We start from the raw sequence: 20,660 nt of genomic DNA, 5'->3' as shown, positions 1-20,660 counted from the left end.
GCACTCTCTTGTCCACCCCAGAGATGTGCCCTGAAGGCCATGCTGCCCAGAGGAAACTCCCAGAGGACAGAGGTGACATCCCGGCTGGCATCCAGAGACTCCAGATGCACATCTGCATATGCGATGACCCAGATTTGCATTTCCTGTCACAACCCATTCGACCTAATTAGAGGAGTGAGCTCCTGTGTGGGGCTGGGGGGAGGGGGGTGGGGGGCAGGGGCGGGTTCCTCTGGCAGCAGCACAGCCTGTGAGGAGGACAGTCTGGGCAGGCTCAGGGCCACCACCATCCTCACAGGGGTGGGGATGGGGCCCTGTCCCCAGGGTGGCCTCTGTTCAGGTAGGGGACACCGCGGGCCACACGGTGCAGTGCCCGAGCCAGGAGAGCCCTGACTCAGATTTAACTCAGGGGATGTGAGCAGAAGAGGAAGAGGTGAAAGGAGTCATGGCCCCATAAGGCCAGACCTCTCTCCTCAGCCACCTCCAAGGCTTCCTCCCCTGCTGGGGCAGCCCTCAGCCAGCTCGCTCTTGCCCTACAGCTGAGGTCATCCACAACAGGGGGACGTTAGCGATATCAGCCCCAGGATTCCTCGGAGGATTCCAGATGATGTTGGTGCCAACCATCCAGGGAGCTCTGAGCTGCTGGGCAGACCGGGGGCAGACCGGGGGCTGGTGGCGAGCAGCTTGCACTATGGAGATGTCAAGGTAATACCCCAGCCCTGATGGCCTTTCTGAAAACTGCTCGTCTAATAATCCTCACTGCCCCCTGTTACATCTTGGACCCCACGCTGGCTCCTGGGGAAAACAGGCACCAGCCCTGGAGCACGGGTTGGCAGAGGGGTGACCCCTGCTCTGGCTCCATCAGCTGAGACACGGACACTGGGGTGCAGAGGCTGGAGTTCCCATCCCAGATCTGCCACTTCCTGGCCGGGGGCCTTGGAGAAGCCCTCTGGGCCTCAGTTTCCTCAACTGGACAATTAAGGTAATAATAGTGCCTCCTTTAGAGGGCTGCTAGGGGGTAAGTTACCGAATGAAGGCTCTTGGAAGAGCGCCTGGCACGTGGGAGATGCTATAGGGTTGTTAATGTCATTACTGGTATTGGCATTGCTCTGTCCGAGGTGTGAACCTCGAACAAGGTCGGCGCTTGCCTCCTAGGGGGCTGGGGACGAGCTGAGGCAGGGAGGTCGTGGCTGTTGTTATCACCATCACCATCACCATCATCCCCACCCCACGGAAGGTCTGCACTGGGCCTATTTCAAGCTCTGGGCTCTTTGGCTGTGAAAACTACAATGAGTTTTAAAATAGGAGAATAAGATCAATGGTATGCCATTTCCTTAACACCCACCATGTCAGATGCCACGTTGGGGGTTTAAAGTATACCATCTTGGGGCAACTGGCTCAGTCGGTTAAGCATCCGACTTCCGCTCAGGTCGTGATCTCACAGTTTGTGAGCTTGAGCCCCGCTTCGGGCTCCACACTCTCTCCCTCTCTCACTGGTCCTTGCTCATTCATGCTCTCTCTCAAAAAAAAAAAAAAAAAAAAAAAAAAAAAAATATATATATATATATACACACACCATCTCAGTCTTCACGGCCCCATTTTACAGATGAGGAAACTGAGGCTCAGAGAGGTCACTTACCCATCGTCACCTGACTGCAGTAAAGCAGTGAGATGGACGTGCCCCTGTAGCCTTCTGACTTCATGGTCCCCTACACGGGTCGTCCAGGACTGTTTGCCAAGGGACTGAGCTAGACCACAGGCTCGTTCGCCTCCCTTTGGAGGGCTATTCTGTGAGCCACTCACTGGGAAAATGTGGCTGGAAATTCTGACTCCTCACCCCCCTTCCCCAGGGTGGGAGCCCCTTACTTCTCCCCCAGAGGAGGAGCAGATGGGCAGAGAGGCCGGGAGGCGGCGGCAGGGGTGCTGACCTGCTCTGGTGCTAGCTGCAGTGAGCCCGCGGGGGGAAACACCACCTCAGAGAGAAGAAGAGCCTCTGGGCGACTCCCTGGGCAGCAGGAGGCTCGGCTGAACCAGGAGTCCCCTCTTTCCCTGATCCCATCCCTCCCCCAAGAAATACCACCAGGCTTCTCAGGCCAAGGCCAGACATGGCGGGCTAGTGAACCACCCCAGGACAGCCCCTCCCCAGAAAGCTCAGAGAAACCCAGGCTCTCTTCTGCAAGTCAGATCAAATTAGGCCACGAACACCTCCCATCCTGCGCTAAGTTGAGTTTAAAATGTTTGAACCACAATAAGCCTCAGCCATCGACAAATCCTTAAAAAAAAAAAAAAAAAAAAAGGAGCATAAAATTACATGTTAAAAGAATAAAAATGCATTCGCCCAATTAATTTTCTGAAATCTCATTAAAAAATTTAGCCTGACTAAGTCAGACTTCTGACCTGAATTTTAATCATCTTTACACTGAATGGGTCTTTTTTTTTTCCCTGATATTTGCAATGCATCATTAATTTTAAGGCAACTGTTTCTGTGATTTTAAAAAGCATACTTCATCAGAATGACATTTCCTGTAAACGAATTTCACCTTTAAAGACATCTGACATTGTGTGTAGGGAACTTCTAATGGGTTCAGTATTCGTGTATACGGTGATGTGTTTTAAATCTGTGTTACACAGAAGAGGGGCATGATTTACAGAGAGTCCATATTGTCAGGCTCTTCACGAGGCCATCCCTGCTCAGCTCTTCACAATCTGGCTAATTTCAAGCCCAAGGCTCATCTTCCCTCTCGTAGATCTCGTGATGAGAAGGAGGGGTGCCGTGGGGCCCCAGGACCCGGGGTGACTCCTGGCTCTGCCCCTCAAGAGCAAAACGCACACGTTATTTACCTCGATTTCCTTCCCTGCGAAACAGAGTTCTGAATAAGACCTGGTTCTCTGAGTCAGAGGAGGATGGAATGAGGTCAATGCCAGGTGTCACTACTGGCACCATGGCCGCCATGACTGTCCCAACCTGAAAGTCTAGACTCTGCTCCGAGGGCCACAGGTGCGTGGGAACAGTGAGCAACATGCCCAAAACTTGGAAGTCACCTGGTAACAAACCTAGAATCATCTCAGCTGCGGTGCATCCCCCAGGACAATTCCCACTAACTGAGCTCAGAGAAAGCTGAGCTTAAACATACATAAAAGAATCTGGGAACCAGCCCCGATGACTAACGAGCCAAGACTTGACAGGGGAAAGGCATAGAGAGCGTCAGTCATTCCACCACGAGGTTGGATACATCCTCGACTTCTCTCTCCCTCACCCCTTCAGTTACCAAGTGCAGTTGCCTTTCCCCCCGGAAGTCTCTGGAATCTTTTCTCCCTGTGTTCAGCCGTTTAAGACCGAGACAGGGAAGGGAAGGGAAGGCAGGCTTCCTCCTATTTTCACCTTACTTGTGCCTTGAGCTCCAGCAACCGGTGTTCTTTCAAAAACGCAAACTCCCTTGTCCACCTAAGACCCTTAATGGGCTCATCATTCATTCACTATAGACTCAATTCCTGAGGACACAGCCTTTCATCAACACCAGGAAGCACTGGCATTTAAACACCTGCCTAACCTGACTGGTCCTGCACCTTCAAGACTGGCTCCTTCCTCTTCCTGGGACATCCTCTCCGTCCTGCCCCAAACTCCTGATTGTTGCCAGCCCACACATCATCCCTCTAGAGCTCCCCCGTCCCACCCCACCCTCTGGGCTCCCTCAGCATCTACCCATCCCTCCGTGGGGCCTTCCACCTCTTGTACGGACTGTCTCTACTTCTGTGTGGGGCTCCTTAGCAGACCCAAGGCAGAAATGAGACAGGTCCTTGCTGAATTTATGACACGTCGGCAAACACTTCTTGAATTTTAAAAGCTGTTAATATTTGGCCATTAAATCTTACCTAACTACCAACACTGCTTTGGGAAGATTTTTATAAAGATTTTGGCCTGTGTGATTCAGATCTAAGAGGCAGCTGTCTATCCATCCCGTGAAAAGTAACGCGCATTCCTCTTTCTCTGAATAGGGCCGAATGTAACTGAACTTGGCGTGCCCCAAGCAGGTTTGCAAAGACTTTCCAGATGGAAGACACATTAACCAGGGCTTTCTCAGACAAGAGCACCTTTCTCCTTCTTGGAAATTCACGTGGTTCTTAGTGGGTCAGCTATGTTTCATTCCTGACGAAAACGGTCTGCAGCACACTGGTAAAATCATAAAGCATCGGGACATTAAAGCTCTTTTTCTCAACTGCATTCATTCGTTTGTTCATTCATTCATTCATCCACTCACTCATTCATTCATTCATCTGAAATCTCAATGATTTCACATGTGATTCCACTGGGTTCAGCAAACATATTTTCATAAGCTGACAGCTCTCACAGCTAGCAAGCTCCTTGAAATGACAAACCATTAGCCTGCAGCACAGAAAGTTAACGAAACCAGTTTTGAGTGTTTGTTAAGTTGTTCTTTTGACACTGTGGGTATTTCCAACTCTGGGCTCCTGAGTCGTGAAAACTAAAATGAATGTTAAAATATGAGAATAAAATCAGTGACAGGGGTGCCTGGGTGGCTCAGTGAGTTAAGGTGGGGGGACTCTTGGTTTCAGCTCAGGTCATGATCTCACGGTTTGTGACACTGAGCCCCACACCAGGCTCTGTGCTGACAGTGAGGAGCCTGCTTGGGATTCTCTTTCTCCTTCTCTCTCTCTGCCCCTCCCCAACTCACACTCATGCTCTCTCTCTCAATAAGTCAACTTTGAAAAAAGAGTAAAATCAGTGACACACATCTCCTTGACACCCACAATGTCAGACGCCATGATGCTTTAAAGTACACAGCCCCATTTTACAGATGCGGGAACCGAGGCTCAGACCGGTCTTTTACCCAATGTCACCTGGCTGGTGACGGATGGAGTTGGGAAGTGAGCCCCACCTGGTCTAGAGCACAGTATTTTTGTCACTGTGGGCCCTGGTTCCTTCCTCTAAGGATGATTTCAGGGAAACAGCAGCGTGTCCTGCCCCGAAGGAAAATGCCTCTGTGGTCAATTTGAGGAGTTTCTATGGCCCAAAATGGCAAGATTCGGGCCCTGATGTCTCCCCAGCTGGTGTTTAAATACCGGTGCTTCCTGAGTGGAGGAGAGAGGAAGCGTCTGTCTTCATTCCCGCCCGAACCTGCAACAGTGCCGGTGTGAACACGGCTGTGGACCCCAGTGCTGCAAATCCGGCCAGATGCTGGTGGGTGTGGGGGCACCTTCACCGACAGCCGCTGCCCAACGACGAGTAATCGCGTCTAATTACACTTAACTATGTCATTACCCACTCCAGCATGTGCGACGAGAGGCCCGGACGCTGCGGCCGCCTCAGCCCGCCGCCGCCTCGCCTTGTTCGTGAAATAATTACGGGGCTCTCTCCTCTGCCAAATGAGGCTGTAATTAACCCTAATTGCTCAAAATGCAACTGGCTAATTCTGGGAGATTAATCAAGGGGGACTCAATTGTTAGTGAATGACTTAATATGACAAATTGCTACATCACCCGAGGAGGCCCCACTGCCCCCAGCCATCAGTGAGATGTCCTGGTGGACTCTGGACCAGCCCTGTCCATAGGCCTTTGGGCTTTCTGGGATCTGCGCCCCCAAATTCCACGTAAGAAATGCGCCTGCATCCCATCCAGTAATGGGAACGAAGTACGAACAGTGTAGATGTGCTTGGACAGCCTGTGTGTGCAAGAGCATGGGTACACACACACACAGACACACACACACACACAGACACACACACACACACACAGACACAGCGTCTACCAGTTCACACATCTGGCCTCTGCGTGAACCTAGAAAGGTGCTCCCTCCCTTGAGCTGATGCAGCTCTACCCTGGGAAGCATGGCTTGATGGGAGCTCGGGTGTAGAAGGATTTCAGACCCGTCTGCCTCCTTGACCAGGCGCCTTTGTGCAGCGTGCACCTGCACAACTGCACATGGCAACCCTGGCCAAGCAGGTCAAACACCAGCCCACCTGAAGCCCTCTGACAGGAACTAGGCAGTTAGTAAAGGCTGGTACAAGCCTTCCGTGGCTCAAGGAGGTAGCTGTCTCCGAATCTCCCCGATTCAGGTCTCACGGCTTTGGGGAAAAAGCCAACCCTGGACCTGACTTTTCATCGTTCCAGGCTGTGCACCAGACCCTACAGCACCTGGCCCTGGCTCTCTGTCCCCCCTAGGCCTTTGTATGCCACTTCCTCAAGAAGCCTCTCTGGCCATCTAGTTTGGATCATGTGCCTTTTTCGAGCTCCATGGGCCCCCGAGTTTCTTCTGCCCGGCTCATCTTTCTCCCCCAGGAGGCTGTGTGCTTTCTAGGAGCAGAACTGGGTCCGTCGCACACACCGCCAGGCAGGGCTATACTACACGTATCTGTAGTTCGTTCAGTCAGCAGGCATCGAGGGGCTCCTCTGTGCCTGGCCTGGGATGATGTGACCAGTGATGCCTCGCCCTAGAAGGTCCTCTGTTTAGGAAGGGAGACAGACTCAGGAAACCAGCTTCCCAGCGGGACACTGTGGCCATAACCCAGCACCCGTGCGGCACAGAAGAAGGAGTGGGGTGGAGCCGGAAGGCTTCCTAGAAGCAGCAGCATTTGGACTGAGGCCTGGAGGAGTTGGGGAGGGGACCCAGGCCCAGGAAACAGTGTGCACAAAGGCACGGAGTGTGAGGGCGGCTCGGAACCCCAGAAACTGTCTTCAGGGAAGCTGCAGGTGGCTGCCTGGCTCTCCAAGGATCTACGTCAAGGCCGAGGCAGGTGTGAGGAAACCAGCGTCCTGAAGCTCTGTTGGTTCTAGACAAAGAGGCTGAAGAGGGCCAGGGCACAGCTAAATCCAAAAGGAAGGCCGGCCTCAGCTCAGAGCGAGGAAGCACTTTCCGACCCCGCGCACAGGCTGCCCCAGAGCCCCTCACTCTCTCCTTGGGGCCTCCACAACATGGCCTTTCTACCCAGCGTGGATCCCACTGAAATAAAGCTGTTCCAGTCACACGGAAATCCCAGGGACAGACCAGAGTCCGGCACAGAGAAGGCTTCTCTGAGTGCTGCTGACTGAAATAAGGGCTGAGCTGGTGGGCAGTGAGCTCCACTCCCACCCTTGGATGCATTCGAGAAGCGACTCTGTCTAGTGGCTGCTGAGGGGCGTCCTCCAGTGCCCGGGATGAAGCAGCCTCAGGGATCTGTGTTCCTCGGTGAATCCCCAGTGCTCTGCAGACAAAGAAAGAGGCCTCACCTGTGGGTCAGGAGGGTGTGCGGGCCCCGGCGTGTGGCAGAGGTTGTTCGGGCTCCCTCCGTGGGGCATGTGGCTGGGCTGTCCGGCCATCCTGCATGCCAGCCTCACAAGGCACAGGCTGCAAAAGAAAACGAGGGCTTTCTTAGACACACGTCTGTTTGCTTTCTCTGCCGGATGGCACTGGGATGAGGCGGGACTGTCAGATTTTACATTTTCCAGATAGACCAGCCCGGGTGCTGGGCGGCCATCCAGCCCAGCAGTGCCTGGGCTAAGACTCGATACCCGACGTGACACGCTTTCCCTCCATTATCCTGTCTGACTAGGTCGCTGGGGTTATCTCTCCCCACTGGATAGAGGAGGTGGAAACACGCTCTGTGCAGGGAAAAGTCTAAAGGTGGCCCCCCTGCCAGCCAAGGATGTGCCAGATTCAACCCCACAAGTGCTAGGCTCCAAAGCCTTGTTCTTTCCACATTACTGTCCACCCCGTGCCTCCTGGCAGAAAGTTACAAAGCCCTGTCCCCCATTACCACCCCCACAAAAACCCAGGTTGGCAGCCTGGGTGGTCAGGAGAGAGACCGTGAGTCAGACTGCAGGCAGCGGCTGCAAGAAGGACCCAACCTCTCCATCCTCGCTGGGCCCTGATGCACAAAGCACTGGGAAGGCCAAGGCCATGGGGGCCCCTCACAGTGCCGCATATACCTCGGGGCAGGCGCAGAGCCCTCTGTACAGGGGAACCGCCCCTTCTACCCCCAGGGGTTGGGCTGCCACGTCAGAGGCCCCCAGGAGAGTCAAGGACACTAGCCACAGCAGCTGCTCCTGATTAAGCACCCACTAGGTGCCCAGGCCTGCGCTAAATGCCATCTAAAAATCACTCCCAATGTCCCTTCCACCCCCGGGGTCACAGGCAGCCTCTGCTGGCCTCCCTAGCAGAGGCCTGCCTCGGGGGCAGGGACCAAGGCTGAGGCACACAGAGGCAGCTGTACAGCCGGAGGGGAGAGCCAGCCTCCGGCTACCATGAGCCTCCTGGATGCAAGGGAAAAAGCCCTCCTTGGGAGGAAAGCCTTTCCTCCACCCACAGGCATTTCTGCAGCACCTTGTTGTGTCCAGGGCCAGGCCTGCGGAGCATGAAAGGGGCTGACTGACGCCCAGGAGGCACCCATCACACTGCAGGCATAAGGTGAAGGCCCCCGAATCTGGCTGCCTCTACTTCTACCAGACCCCGCCCTGGCTGTCCCACGGACTCGACACATCCCAAATAGAGCCCCTGAGGACTGGCCCAGGCTATTGGAGCAGCTTCGTCTATATCCTCTGGAGAGCCAGAGTCCCTAGGAATCAATGACCTCAGTCAATGACCAAGGGGTCCAGATGAAAGTCAGTGCCCTTGCCTTGGGTCAGGATACTCTGAGGTGTAACCCACACTCCAGAGCCCTGGGTGGGGCCTCCCCCCCTCCCTTATGGTCTTCCCCACTCGGCCCTCTCCGGGTCTGCTACTGGGGAACCAACCTAAGACATCACTTTCTCCCCCGACACACTCTGCCTCTCTCAATCTTGAACCTGGTCATCTATACCAGCCAAATCCCAAACAGAGAGCCTTCCCCTGGTCTAGTGGCTCAGCAAGCTGCGGTACATATCTCCTAAGTAAACACATGCCCCCATTAACAGGGGTGTCTGGGCTGCGGGAAGGGAATCTCTTCCTTCCTCCCCGCCGTAGGTTTTTCCAGCCACAGTGGGTGGCATCCAGCCCTCCCAGGCTCAGGGATGTCTGTGATGCCTTCTGATCTCTCAAAGCATGTCCACCAAGCCCCAAATGACCTACGATGCTTGCCTCCCCAGCTCTGCCCCCGAAGGGACCCCCGGCCACTCTAGAGCCTGCACACTGGCATGATGGGGTCCAGTGCCCACGCTTCCTCTGCCCTCCAGATGGGACCAGCTCCTCCCTCACACGTTTCCTCAGCTGTTTCGGGGGGAAAGCAGCTCTCCGGCACACCAAGTAGACGGCAGAAATCAAGGCACCCAACTCAGGCTAGCAGGGGGAGCCTCCGGCGGCGGAGAGGGCATGCAGGGTGGGGGCTGCGTCCCGCCAAAGCACAGCCCGTGCTGTCTCCTGTCTGTGAAGCTGCCAAGACGGAGCCAGTTTTGACCCACAAACATGGCATTTTATGTGATAGATGTCTTGCTCTCTTTTTTCTCTTATCTCGAATAGGCAGCAGGGGGAGGGCACCGTGGGGGTGTCTACACATCTGAGGCCTCTCCCCCCATCAAACCCCTCCCTCTGTCCCAGCGCAGGACTCACCTCCCACCTGGGTCCCCGGGTCTCCCAGTGCCTGTGCCCCGCTCACTGAGCCCCGCTCCATGTGGGCCACGGAGGCTTCCGGAGATGGGACCACAGCCCCCTCGGCATCTCCCGGCCATCTGTGCCTGAGCTCCCACACCGGAGCGCACGCCCCCAGGGTGACAGGGTGAGGACCAGGAGGAAGAGCCCCAGGATAAACAGACAAACACGAGCAGCTTCCCGAGGCAGCGCTGTTACTCAGGGGGGTAAACGTGTGCAACAATAAACCGGATTTGGAGGGAACAGAATGTAAAATGCGCATGCATTTTAAGATAAAACCGGAGACTCCTGCAGGCTCTGCGGCTGCTCGGGGCTGCACCCCCAGACCCCTCAGGGTGACATGTTCACCGTCCTCTGCCCTTAGGGAGACCTCCAGGGAAAGGTTGGAGAAGAACTGTCTTCAGCAAGAAGGTTCTGTCTTTATCTTAGAAGGTGCCAGAGTGGCCTAGAGGCCAGGTGCACGCATGTACTTGCTCATCTGCCCACCTGCTGACTCTGGATGCCCCTTCCCTCATCACACCCCACCCAGCCTGTGGGGGCCCGTGGGCCTGGGTTTGTATCTCAACACTGTCACTCACCAGCCAGGAGCCTGGGCGCCACACTGGGCAGAAGCTTAGCAGGTGTTTGCCTGGGTCATTCCTACCCGCCCCCGCCGCACCTCGTGTGGTATTAACAGCGCCCTCCCAACATCTGCACCCAGAGGCAGCAGACCGCACGCTCTCAGGGCTTCTCGGGAGACCCCAGACCTCACACGGGGCTCCGGGGGCACTGTCCAGGGGTCCCTGGCCTCATCAGAAATAAGAGTAATTAATAATGATAAGTCAACGATTATGTACCCTTATTATGCTAGGCCTTGCTCTATACACTTCTCCTCTTAGCCCACCTCGTTTTAACAACGCCATGAGATAGGGTCTATTATTGTCCCATTTTTCAGAAGAGGAAACCGAGGCACAAGAAGGTTAAGAGATTTTTCCCAGATCCACAGCAGTGGAGCCAGGACTCAAACCCACGGTGGCATCGTTGCCTAAAACCACCACGCTGCACTCCTCACAGGCTCTCAGTGGCAACTCATCATCTTTCTTTGTTACATACAAACTTGAAAACTTCCTACGTCGTCTCCCCACTGAACAAACAGTCCCCTCAAAAACAGGACCTGTGCTGGGTGGGCAGGGGTGAGGGGCACGAGGGGCCATTTCCCCCACAGGGGCCCCACACACAGGAGCCCCCAGGGTCCATGCCCTTTGGGACGGCACCGTGGTGACTCAGCTCTGCCGTGCCTGGTACCTTTTCTGCCAACCCCCTGGAGCTTTGGTAAATTACTGCGCCTCAGAGCGGTTCTGTCCAGAACCTAATGGAAGGGCGGCTCCATGTCCTCCCCAGTGAGGAAGAGGGGCCTTTGTTCTAGGAAAGAAGCAGCCAAGGGGGACTCTGCAAGCCACAGAGTCCCAAGTGTCAGAGAGGGACACTACACAGGGGAAGGAGGGAAGAGGGAAGGGGGGGAGGGGAGAGGTGGGGAGGAGAGGAGGAGGAGGAAGGGGGAGGAGAGAAGGAGTGGGAAGGGAGGGAGGGAGGTAGAGAAGGAAGAGGGGATGGTTGGGAGAAAGGCATGGAAGGTTCTCTGAAAAGAACCTTCAGTTTTTTCCGGGGGGCCAGATCTTTCCCTTGCATCCTGGGGCTGTTGGGAGACCCATTTTATAGATGAGGACACAGGCTCAGAGAAGGGAGGCTGGAGGTCATGTGGCCAGTAAGCTGCATGGGGAGATTTACTCTCACTGACTCCAAAGCCTTCCTGGGTCCAAGATAGCCACTGCCTCTCGCTCTCCAGGGGTGCTGGATTTCAGAGATTTTGCATTCTGTCCGTCTATACCTCACTGGAAACCCAACCCCTTCACCCTGGAAATTCCTGCCAAAAACTGCTTCTTAGGGAGTGTTGATGCAGAAAGGCCGAGGCACACAGACACAGAGAGCAGGGAAAGTCCCTCAGCACTCATGGGCATCTCATGGGCATCTCTGGGTAGCACAGGGAGCAAGCTGGCTGCCTGTGCCTGGTGGCTCCCGCCAAGTTGCAGAACAATGAGGCCCAGGCAGCCAAAGCCCAAGTCAGGGGCCAAAAATCCGTGGAATGTGAGACCCAGGCACAGACCACACTGAGGGCCACCTAAAAGAGGGCCTTTCTTCTACAGGAAGCAAGGGCCTTTCTTCTACAGGAAGCAAGGGCCCTGCATTTCCAAGGCAGGGAGGATGCACAGTGTGGCTCCCAGCCTGGGTTCTCAATGTGTGTGCGTCTACCAGGTGCCCGGGGACCGAATCAGGATGCATCTAAGGGTTTAAGCAAGGCCTGCTGGGGAGTCCAACTGCCTAGGTTCAAATCCTGGCCTGGCTTCCTTTAACCACGCAGTGTCTCAGTTTCCTCATCTGGAAAATGGGGCTAACAAGTAAGATGTTCCTCTTAGGGTCACTGAGAGAATTAAACATGTTACCAGATGTAAATGCTTACAGCAGAGCCCGACACAGGTGAAGGCCCTCTGAGATGCCAGTCGCTCCCAGTATGGTTATCACTAACCCTCACTGGGCGACAGAGGGCTGAGTGATCGCCTCCATGTGACAGACATGGGAACTGGTGCTCAGAGAGGGGTAGGGACTTGCCCAGGATCACGTAGCTGGTAAGTGACAGAGCTGGGGCTCTTGGCCCCCAGATCTTGCTCTTTCTGCCTCACTGCACGTCCTCCTTAGGACCACTCTGGAACAAATGCTTTTATCACTCATGTGAAGCGTGGCTACCTTCGCAAAGCCTCCCGAAACTCTCCTCCAAGCCCTGGCCTTTGGACAAGGCTCTTACTAATACGGGGCCTGGGTTTCATCTGGGCGCTCCCTGGAAGGGATCGGCTTCTGGGCTGGGTAGTGAGGTTTCTCCAGTGGCCTCTCTGACCAGGACTGTCACCTGGACCTTGCCTCCCAACTTCTGGAAACTTCACCTAGAAGAGTCGTGTCCCTCCTTACCCTACTGACAAATGCCACACCTCGCGGAGGCTGGCAGCTCAGTGGGGCCCTTGCCCTCCCCGTGAAAGATGACTCAAGACTCCAGGTAGGCTCAGGAAGGCTCAGGGCGAGGCCCCGGCTTGGGGCGGGTTCAGGGGGGGTCTGTGCGCGTGAGGATCTGTGTGTTGGGGGTCTCATGGTGGTGCATTCCTACACTGTGTGGGCACAAGTATGTGTTTATACCCCACTTTGTTCCCAGACCCTGAGGCAGAAACAGCGTGTCCTGCCTGCCCTTCTCAAAACGTGTGCACGCAGGTCGGGTCCTCCTGATGACCGCGAGACTTTGAGCCCGGCCACATTCTGGGTCTGTCAACTGAGGCAGGGGCGTCACTGCCCCTCATTCGGGGGTGGGAGTGGTGAAGGCCAACGCGGCTCCCCGGCTGCCAGGCTCTGCCAGGCCCTCAGCCTCTGAGGCTCAGCCTCCACCAGAAGCCAGCCCCCACGCCAGTTTCCCTGAGGAAGGCCCCTCTCGGACCTTCCAGCGGAGTGAACAGCTTTACTGGTTGTTTTCCCAATGCAGGAAACTATCACTGTGACTTTCCACCCTCCCCTTTCCTCCCTGAACAAGTGACCCAACACCAGCGTGGGCACCAGGGACTTTCTGTCTGTCCAGCAGGCTCCCAGTGGCGGAAGCCCAGGATGGATGCCCACCGCCCGAAGCCGTCGGCCAACCCAGAGAGGAGAGACGCCACAGGCCAGCACTGCCTAACACACCCCTTCACTTACGGAGATCCGAGGCCCAGCCAGGAAACGCGGCAGCTCGCGGAGCCTGGCCGCTGGTGGGGTCAAGGTTAGACCAGCTTCAGCACCACAACACCCACTTCGAGCTCCTCCCCTGAGCTGAGTCACCTGAACAGCTCCCAAGAAGCCCAAGAGGTGCCATCACCCCCATTTTGCAGATGAGGAAACTGAGGCTCTGAGGAGAAACAGCCCTTGCCAGAATCTACACATCAGAGAATGCTGCCATTTAAACGTGCTTCTCAGACCAGCAAGGCCGTGAACAACCAAAGAAACTCCACTGACTTCATGTCCCAGGACGAGGCCTGGGGCCGTAAGGAATGTCCTACCCACGCAGACCGGCTGGTGGGGAGAACATAACAACAGCCGCCACTAATGGAGCATGTGCTGTGTTTGTACCCGGCCCGTGCCCAGTGCTGTGCGTACCCTGCTCCCTTACGGCAACCTTAGGTGGCGGCTGCTATAATCCGCATTGTGCAGAAGAGGACACACAAGTTCAGACTGGTTAAGTGATGAGCCCAAGGTCACACAGCACACAACAGGCAGAACTGACCCTTGAAGCCAAGTCTGTGTGACTCCCCTGGTCCGTACTGCCTTGGGAGAGTGAATGAATGAATGAGTGAGTGAGTGAGTGAGTGAGTGAGTGAATTCTGGCCCAGAGGTTTGGTTCTGGCTGCTGCGTCCTTCCCCCACCCTGGCCTCACTTCTCTTCTGGTCTTGGGATAAGCAGACGTTACCCATTCATCATTTGACAGGAAGCAGCCAGATCTCAGGCCAGAGTCATGGGGGCCTGGGAGCCATAGGGGATGAGCCACAGATGGTGTCTGGTTTCCTGACTGGTCCTATGTCCCCTCACTCCCCACCCCCAAAGCCACACATGCCGCTCCGATTCCTCAGCTCCAGGACCAGTAGAAGACTGTCTTCTCTAAGACACGGGACCGCGACCAGCCCCGTCCTTCCAGGATGGCAGGACCTCTGTACAGCGTGGGCCTGCAGAACCTAGAGGTCGGCAGCTGATCTCCTGCCTCGTAACCCAACCGCCAGCCCACAATGGGAAGGTTCCCTCCCCTGAACACACAAATCCCAATCTGCTGCTTCCCACCCACAGCTCCCCAGGCCAAGGCCCACGTGCCTGGACACGGCATTCCAAGTCCTGCCCGGCCGGCATGGGCCTGCCCTCCTGCATTTCCCAACTCCTCCACCCCACCCCAGGCCCCTGAACAGAAGGGCCTCCCCTTCCTGACCACATACCCGTGTGGCAAAGTCCCACCCGTACATCAGGACCAGATCCTGGGTCCTACTCAGACTTGACACTTCCTGGGAGGTCTTGGTAAAGTCTCACCTCAGATGTCTCCGTCCATAGAGAAGCAACAGTTGAACCCTGAAGAGCGGGCACGCAGGGGCAGTGGGGCGCTACCAAGGCCCCCCTTCCCCATCTGCTGGCGTCTAACTGATTTCTTGGTCATTCTCTCTTCCTCCTCTGCTGGCCTTTCAAACAGGAAACCCATCTGTGTGGTCATCTCTAAACCGTCAGTGTCTCGCCCAGGGCCTGGCGGAGGGAGCAGGCTGAATAAACTTCTGACCAGCCAGGGCGGGGAAGCCGGCGGTTCCTCCCACGCTCCTGAAACCCAAGCAAGAAAAGTGCGCCTTGGTGCGCAGGGCCCCCCTCAGATCAGACAGAAATCACCGAGCCACTCAAAACAGACCTTCCCTCACACTGCAGGGCTTCCCAGAGCCTTTTTAAAATTGAGAAGGTTCCTAATCACCTTTCATTTCCTCCTGCTTGTTTAATAAAACTCGATTCTGGGGAGAAAAAATATATATATAGGAGCGGGACACATCGCGTCCTTCAATTAAAGGAGCAGTGAGGCAACTGGTTTCTGTCCAGGAAGGCCTTTGGCTCCAGGACCTGGTGAAGGCCATGCCTCATCCCACCCGCTGGGAAGAGGAAGACACTTGGCACTTCCTCTGGGCCAACGCGGCACCTCAGCACATCCCCGCTGTTAGGTCTGCAATGACCCCGTTTCACGGAAGGAGAAACCAAGGCACAGAGAAGTGACCCACCAAGCCCCGGCCTCCAGCAGGATGGCAAGTCCTGTGTTTGAACCGAAACCTAACTCCCTCCAAAGTCTGGGCTTTAATCTCATTCGCTTGGGGCAATCCTTGGAGACCACCTCGGAGCTGGAGGAAGCTGGGATCTCACTCACTCACCCCTTGGGCAATCCCACCATCCCAAGGACCCCTGCCCTTTAGATAAATGACCTCAGTCTCTCCTCAAGGCCTTCGCGGACTCTGCTCCCCCTCCCTGGCATGAACTGCCTCCAGGCAAACCTGGCTCCTGCTTCAGAACCCAACCTGGGCTACCTCCTCCAGGTAGTTTTCCTGGACTCCCTCAGTCAGCTACTCCTTGGCTCCACAGCCTTTGTCCTGGTGTTGTCGCTGCCTGTTCACATGCTTTTCCCTCCCCAGATGAAGATTTCCTTGAAGGCAGAGACCAAGCCACTCATCTCTGCAGCCCCAGCAGGCCACAAAGGGAGGGCCAGGTAAATGGCTCTCATCTAGTCTGTAAACACCAGAGGCCAGAAAGGAGAAGCCTGAGGTCCTGGGGCCAGCTCATCGCAGGGGCCACTGGCAATGGATAATTTCAGGGAGAAATTCCTCTACCCCCATCTCCTGTCTTAGACCATAACTACTGCCCTGACAACCAATAACCAAAGGAGGAAACCCAGCGGAGCGGCCCCCAGCTTCGGTGTTTGGGAAAAGCGTGCCCTGGGAGCCACCATAATCCCACCCAGGGATTTCCACACGTGGGACGTTCTTGACCCCCTTGCCTCGCCTTATTTGGTTTCCTGCCCCCGTCTTAAGGTTTGAAGGGAGAGCTATCCCTGGTGGGAGAATCTTCTGCGGAGAACTCACTGCTCAGACATCAGACACGAGCCCAGGCAGCCGAACTTCACCCGGGAGAAATAAAAGAATTTTTTCTGCCTCCCTCATAACCTCAGGGCTTCTGGCAGAGCCCGTGAACGCACAGTGTGAAACCTGGTATTGACAACTGCCCTCACCCCCAAGCTGGGTGGTGGCAAAGGTCATGCCAGGCTGGAGATGGTGCTGACCCCGCTGGCAGCCCCCACCAGGCGGATGATCAAGTGAGCAGCAGTGACAGAGGTACAGCCAGGTCAGGTACCCCAGGAGTCCAGGCCCCAGAAGTCTCTCCTGCCTGCTTCCCTGCCACTTGCTGTGCACACCCTTGCGGCAAAGGTGGCAGCAGGAAAGAGTGAGGGCTTCCCCGTAGCTGGAGACAGGGCAGAGGCCAGTACCTTGCAAAGTGGCTCCTGAGAAGCTCGGGAGAAGTGCTGCTCAGCTCAGGGTCGAGGTTGGGTATGTGCAGTGCAGGGGCCTCTGGGCATCTGGGAGGCCTCTCTGTGCCAGGGCGGGTGAGGGAAGAGGGGCCGGCCCTGTCTCGGTGTGGGACTTCCCCTGCCCGAGACTCCCATCCCCAGTCCCTGCCAAAAGGAAACTCCCCCACCACCCGCTGCTCCAAAAATAACTCCACTGCCACCTCCGTGGTGAATGGAACTTGTCACAGCCACCGGGGAGCCCTATGGTCACCAGGGACTGGAATCTGATGGCAGCGGCAACCAGACAGTCTAGGAAAACACAAGTGTGCCCCAAACCAGCAGGCTGGGAATGCAATCAGAATGCACTCTGGGATCACCCAGTCCTGCTCCCCTTTTACCTTCCGGGAAACTGAGGCTGGAGGACAAGAGGCTGGCTAGGGCCGTGAGCACAGCAGTGGCAGCATGTGGCCAGGACCCAGCCTCCCTAACCCCTTCCATACCCTACGATGCTCAGGCAAAGGGATGTGCTCTCCAGGCTCTTCATGAACCCCTTTCCCCCAACCCAGAACCAGGCACACTGCCAGCAGACGGCAGGATTAAACCAGCCTGGGCTTTGGGAAGGACAAGGTGTCCCTTCCCTTGTCCCTTGCACTCCATCCCCACCCGTCCCTGCTGGGGCCCAGCAAACGCTAAGAAGTATAAAAGTTCTTGCTGTCCCTTGAAAAGCCTAACCCTTTCTAGTCTCTTCCTTTGTAAGCTGGGACAAAGATATTTGTTGCCTCAGAGAGGAGAGCTTTGGTAAGAAGCGGCCCTGCTTCGGAGTCCTGGGTCTGCCATGTCCCAGCTGCGGATACCCCAGCGTTACCACCCTGGGCTGCTGGAGGGGGCCGTGATGTTACATGAATCAAAAGTACTTAGCCATGGGCCCGGCATGTAATAGACACCCAATCAATGGAGTTACTATTGATTATTATTACATCCTTATTCAGGACCCATACTCTCCCACCAAGGCTGTGGATCCTGGAGCTGAGGACTCAGCGTGTCCCTGCCTTCCCTTCTTCCATACGTCTTCCCAGCTGCTCTCTGTGTGCAGGGTCCAGGCTGATGGCCAGTCACCCTAAGGTGACTCAGACAAAACCCCGCTGCCTTTATAGTGTCCACAGGAGAGAACCCCCGAAACACAGAAGCAGATCCAAAGGCCAGAAAAGAACAGGAAAGGTACCCCCAGGAAAAAGACTGATGCATTCTCACTTTGGGCCAGGCAAGGTCACGGACAGCTTTCTACAACAGGTGGAGTATGAGGTGGCCTAGATGGATGGGCAGGTTTAGGAGCAGAGGGGAAGGGACACAGTGGGATCAAGGGCACGGAGGCTGGTGGACCTGAGCAGACGTGAACTTGGGAAGGCTCCAGGCCGGTCCCGGACCTCAGTCTCCAAAAAGCACCCCTGTGGCCAGCACCTGCCTCCTCCTCCAGAACAAGAGCCACCTCTACCCTGGGCAAACTACCCCCCCTCCCCCCACCAATGCCCCATCTGCAGCTCGACCGCTGGGACTGACACAGGCATATGGCAGCTGAGGCCCCAGAGGGCACACGGAGCCAGATCCTGGCACCATGGCTCGGCCACCTGCCAGCATACCTTCCCTGCCGGCCGGACCCAACTGTCGGGCATATGCCAGGTGCTGGGCCCCTGGGTGGCTGCTGCTGGGTCCAGGCCAGCCTTCCACAGGCCTGTGGGGTAGACTCTGTGCCCAGGCCCTGGTGTGTGCAGCACTCAAGGACCGTCCTCCATAACCTCGCTATGGGGGTGTCATCGGCCTTGACTCACAGAGGAAGCTCCAGACTGGCTGGACCAGGTCCCCAAGTTGGGCACTGTCTAATGTTTTTCTTCTGCTTCTGGGATCCTGTCTGCTGGAGAGGAATTCTCTCCAGGGCAGAGAGCTGCCTCTGGGGGGAGAGTGTGCTCCTGTCCCTCGGGACACAGCACAGCGCCCAGGGAAAACAGATTCACACCGTGTGAGCCAACCCCAGGGAGCCTTCCTCTTCCTCCTGGGCCTGAGGTGGTGAGAAACCTCCAGAAGTCTAACTCAGCTCTGCTCAGCCCCTGTGCCCTCAAACACTCATGTTCACTGCTGGTCGCTCCCCACGTCTGTCCACCTGGGACACGGAAGAGGGGGGCAGAGCGGTGCCGGCGGCGGGGGGGGGGGGCGCCGACAGGTGCACCAGCCCCTCTGTCAGCTGCAGGGCCTCCTGAGCTACCACGTGCCTCCGGCACCATCTCCACAAGGCTGAGCTCCACTTCTCCATCCAGTCCTGCCACCCGGCACGGAGTTACTGGCCAACAGACAATCACAGCTTCTGGGGCCATACCTTCTGGGACAGGTGAGGTCCCTGCGCCTTCCTGTGTCAGGATCCTCGCTGACCCAAGCAGGGCCTGGGAAACGCGAGGCCATTTGTAACCCATACGGGTGATTTCTGCTCGGAGCGGTGGCATGTGGCATGGCGGCTGGCCAGGGAGGGGGTGTCGGGGTGGGGGGAGGCTAGGGCCTGGGACTCTCCCAGGACCGCGTGGCCTTGGGGAAATCTCGGCCTGTGTCTGGGCCTCAGTTCCCCACCTACAACGTAGTGGGTCGGCCCCACAGTCGAGGCGCTCTTTCTGTGCTGACGCTTTGTAGGAGTTGACGGAGGCCTTGCTGGCGTCCCCGGCTGAGCTCAGGGATCCTGTATCTAATCATGTGTGTAGTGCTGGGAGGAAAACCAGATCTTCTGGGTCTGGAATTGCTGAGGGGACACCCTGTCTGGTTCGAGAAGACTTTCAGAAGCCCCCTGAACACTGCCCTTCCTCACTCACGACAAGCCACAGCATATGGGGGCATGGCTCACACACACCCCCCCACCCCCTGCCCCGGGCTCCCAGACACACAACCACGGAGGTGAGTACGTATGTGGGAGGATCACACACAGAGTACCCCCTAAGTGCGGTGTGCTGGGCCTGGTCCTTCTGGAGTGAGAGCTGCACACACTCGAGCCACTCGTGTGCTCATAAAATAACCCTGCAAGGCAGACACACTGCATCCATCTGACAGTTGGGAGAACTGAGGCTCAGAGGTCACGTGGCTTGCCGGAGGCATCCCAGCTGGAGAGAGGCCGACCCTGGATGAAAAATGCAGGCCTGAATCCTCACTCACCTGGACATCCCCTGCAGTGTACAGACTGGGTTCCTGCCCTCAGGGAAAAAGGCAAATGTGGTGGAGAGGGGACGAGAGCAAAGTGCTTACCTAACGTTGCAAAATCACAAAAGGGGCCAATGCTTCTAACTTGAGGCAATCAAGGGGGCTTCAGGGAGGTGGTGGCTCTTGGTCCACCTGGGACCAGAGGGCCAGGGAGTCAGGAGGCAGCCCGGCACAGGCTCTAGAGTCAGAGAGCCCCAAGTTCAAATCCTGTGCTGCCTCTGTCCAGCCACATGAGGTCCAGGCCAGTCCCGAAGTCACCTCGTTGTCGTTCCCTCCTCTGTAAACAGGGGGCTGGGGAGGACCCACTTCTTAGGGTTGTTAAATGAGGACATGCAGGCAAAATACCAGCCTAGGACTCTCAGGAGCCTGGAACACACAAGAGCTCAATAAACGTGGCTGTTGCTATTATGATTACCGTTATCATCGTGAAAAGAACAGTGCTTGTTCAACAGCAAACCCTTCTGGCGGCTCACTCTGCAAACCAACTGTTCACAATAAGGCCAGTCTTCATTCTCCAGGGGACCCCAGTCTCATGGCCAACCGGGCCCTTGGGCCTGCGGATGTGGCTGGAGGCACCCGTGGTCTCTGGGGGATCCCCCCTTTCCGGAAACACGGGCGAGGCCACGCTAGCTCCTGCCGCATTCTCTCGGAAGCTGGGAAGTGATGGCAAAGCGTTTCACAAAGTTACCAGGACGATGAACCTGAGCCGCCCCCCTCCCCCAACCGTCTCAATAAAATAAATCTTGGCCCGCGGCTGGCGA

At 56.3% G+C, this 20,660-nt stretch overlaps 1 protein-coding gene across 3 annotated transcripts in view; it reads right to left on the bottom strand.

The window, feature by feature from the left end:
- Window positions 1-20,660, bottom strand: part of NEK6 (NIMA related kinase 6) — an 85,532-nt gene that overhangs the window by 38,014 nt on the left and 26,858 nt on the right. Inside the window, exons 1-2 of one of the 3 annotated variants that reach the window (XM_042912747.1) lie at window positions 16,648-16,847; window positions 7,222-7,339 (exon numbers count right to left, since the gene is read on the bottom strand). In XM_042912747.1, the coding sequence (XP_042768681.1) occupies window positions 7,222-7,311 (90 nt within the window). In that variant the 5' untranslated portion in view covers window positions 7,312-7,339; window positions 16,648-16,847. Of the gene's footprint in view, window positions 1-7,221; window positions 7,340-14,672; window positions 14,815-16,647; window positions 16,848-20,660 lie in introns of those variants that run through there. The other 2 variants (XM_042912746.1, XM_042912748.1) reach the window with 2 other exon arrangements.

Source organism: Panthera leo, chromosome D4 (assembly GCF_018350215.1).
Source record: "Panthera leo isolate Ple1 chromosome D4, P.leo_Ple1_pat1.1, whole genome shotgun sequence".
Taxonomy (NCBI): Eukaryota; Metazoa; Chordata; class Mammalia; order Carnivora; family Felidae; genus Panthera; species Panthera leo.
Note: the sequence above shows the minus strand (reverse complement) of the source record. Positions and strands in the feature narration are given on the sequence as shown.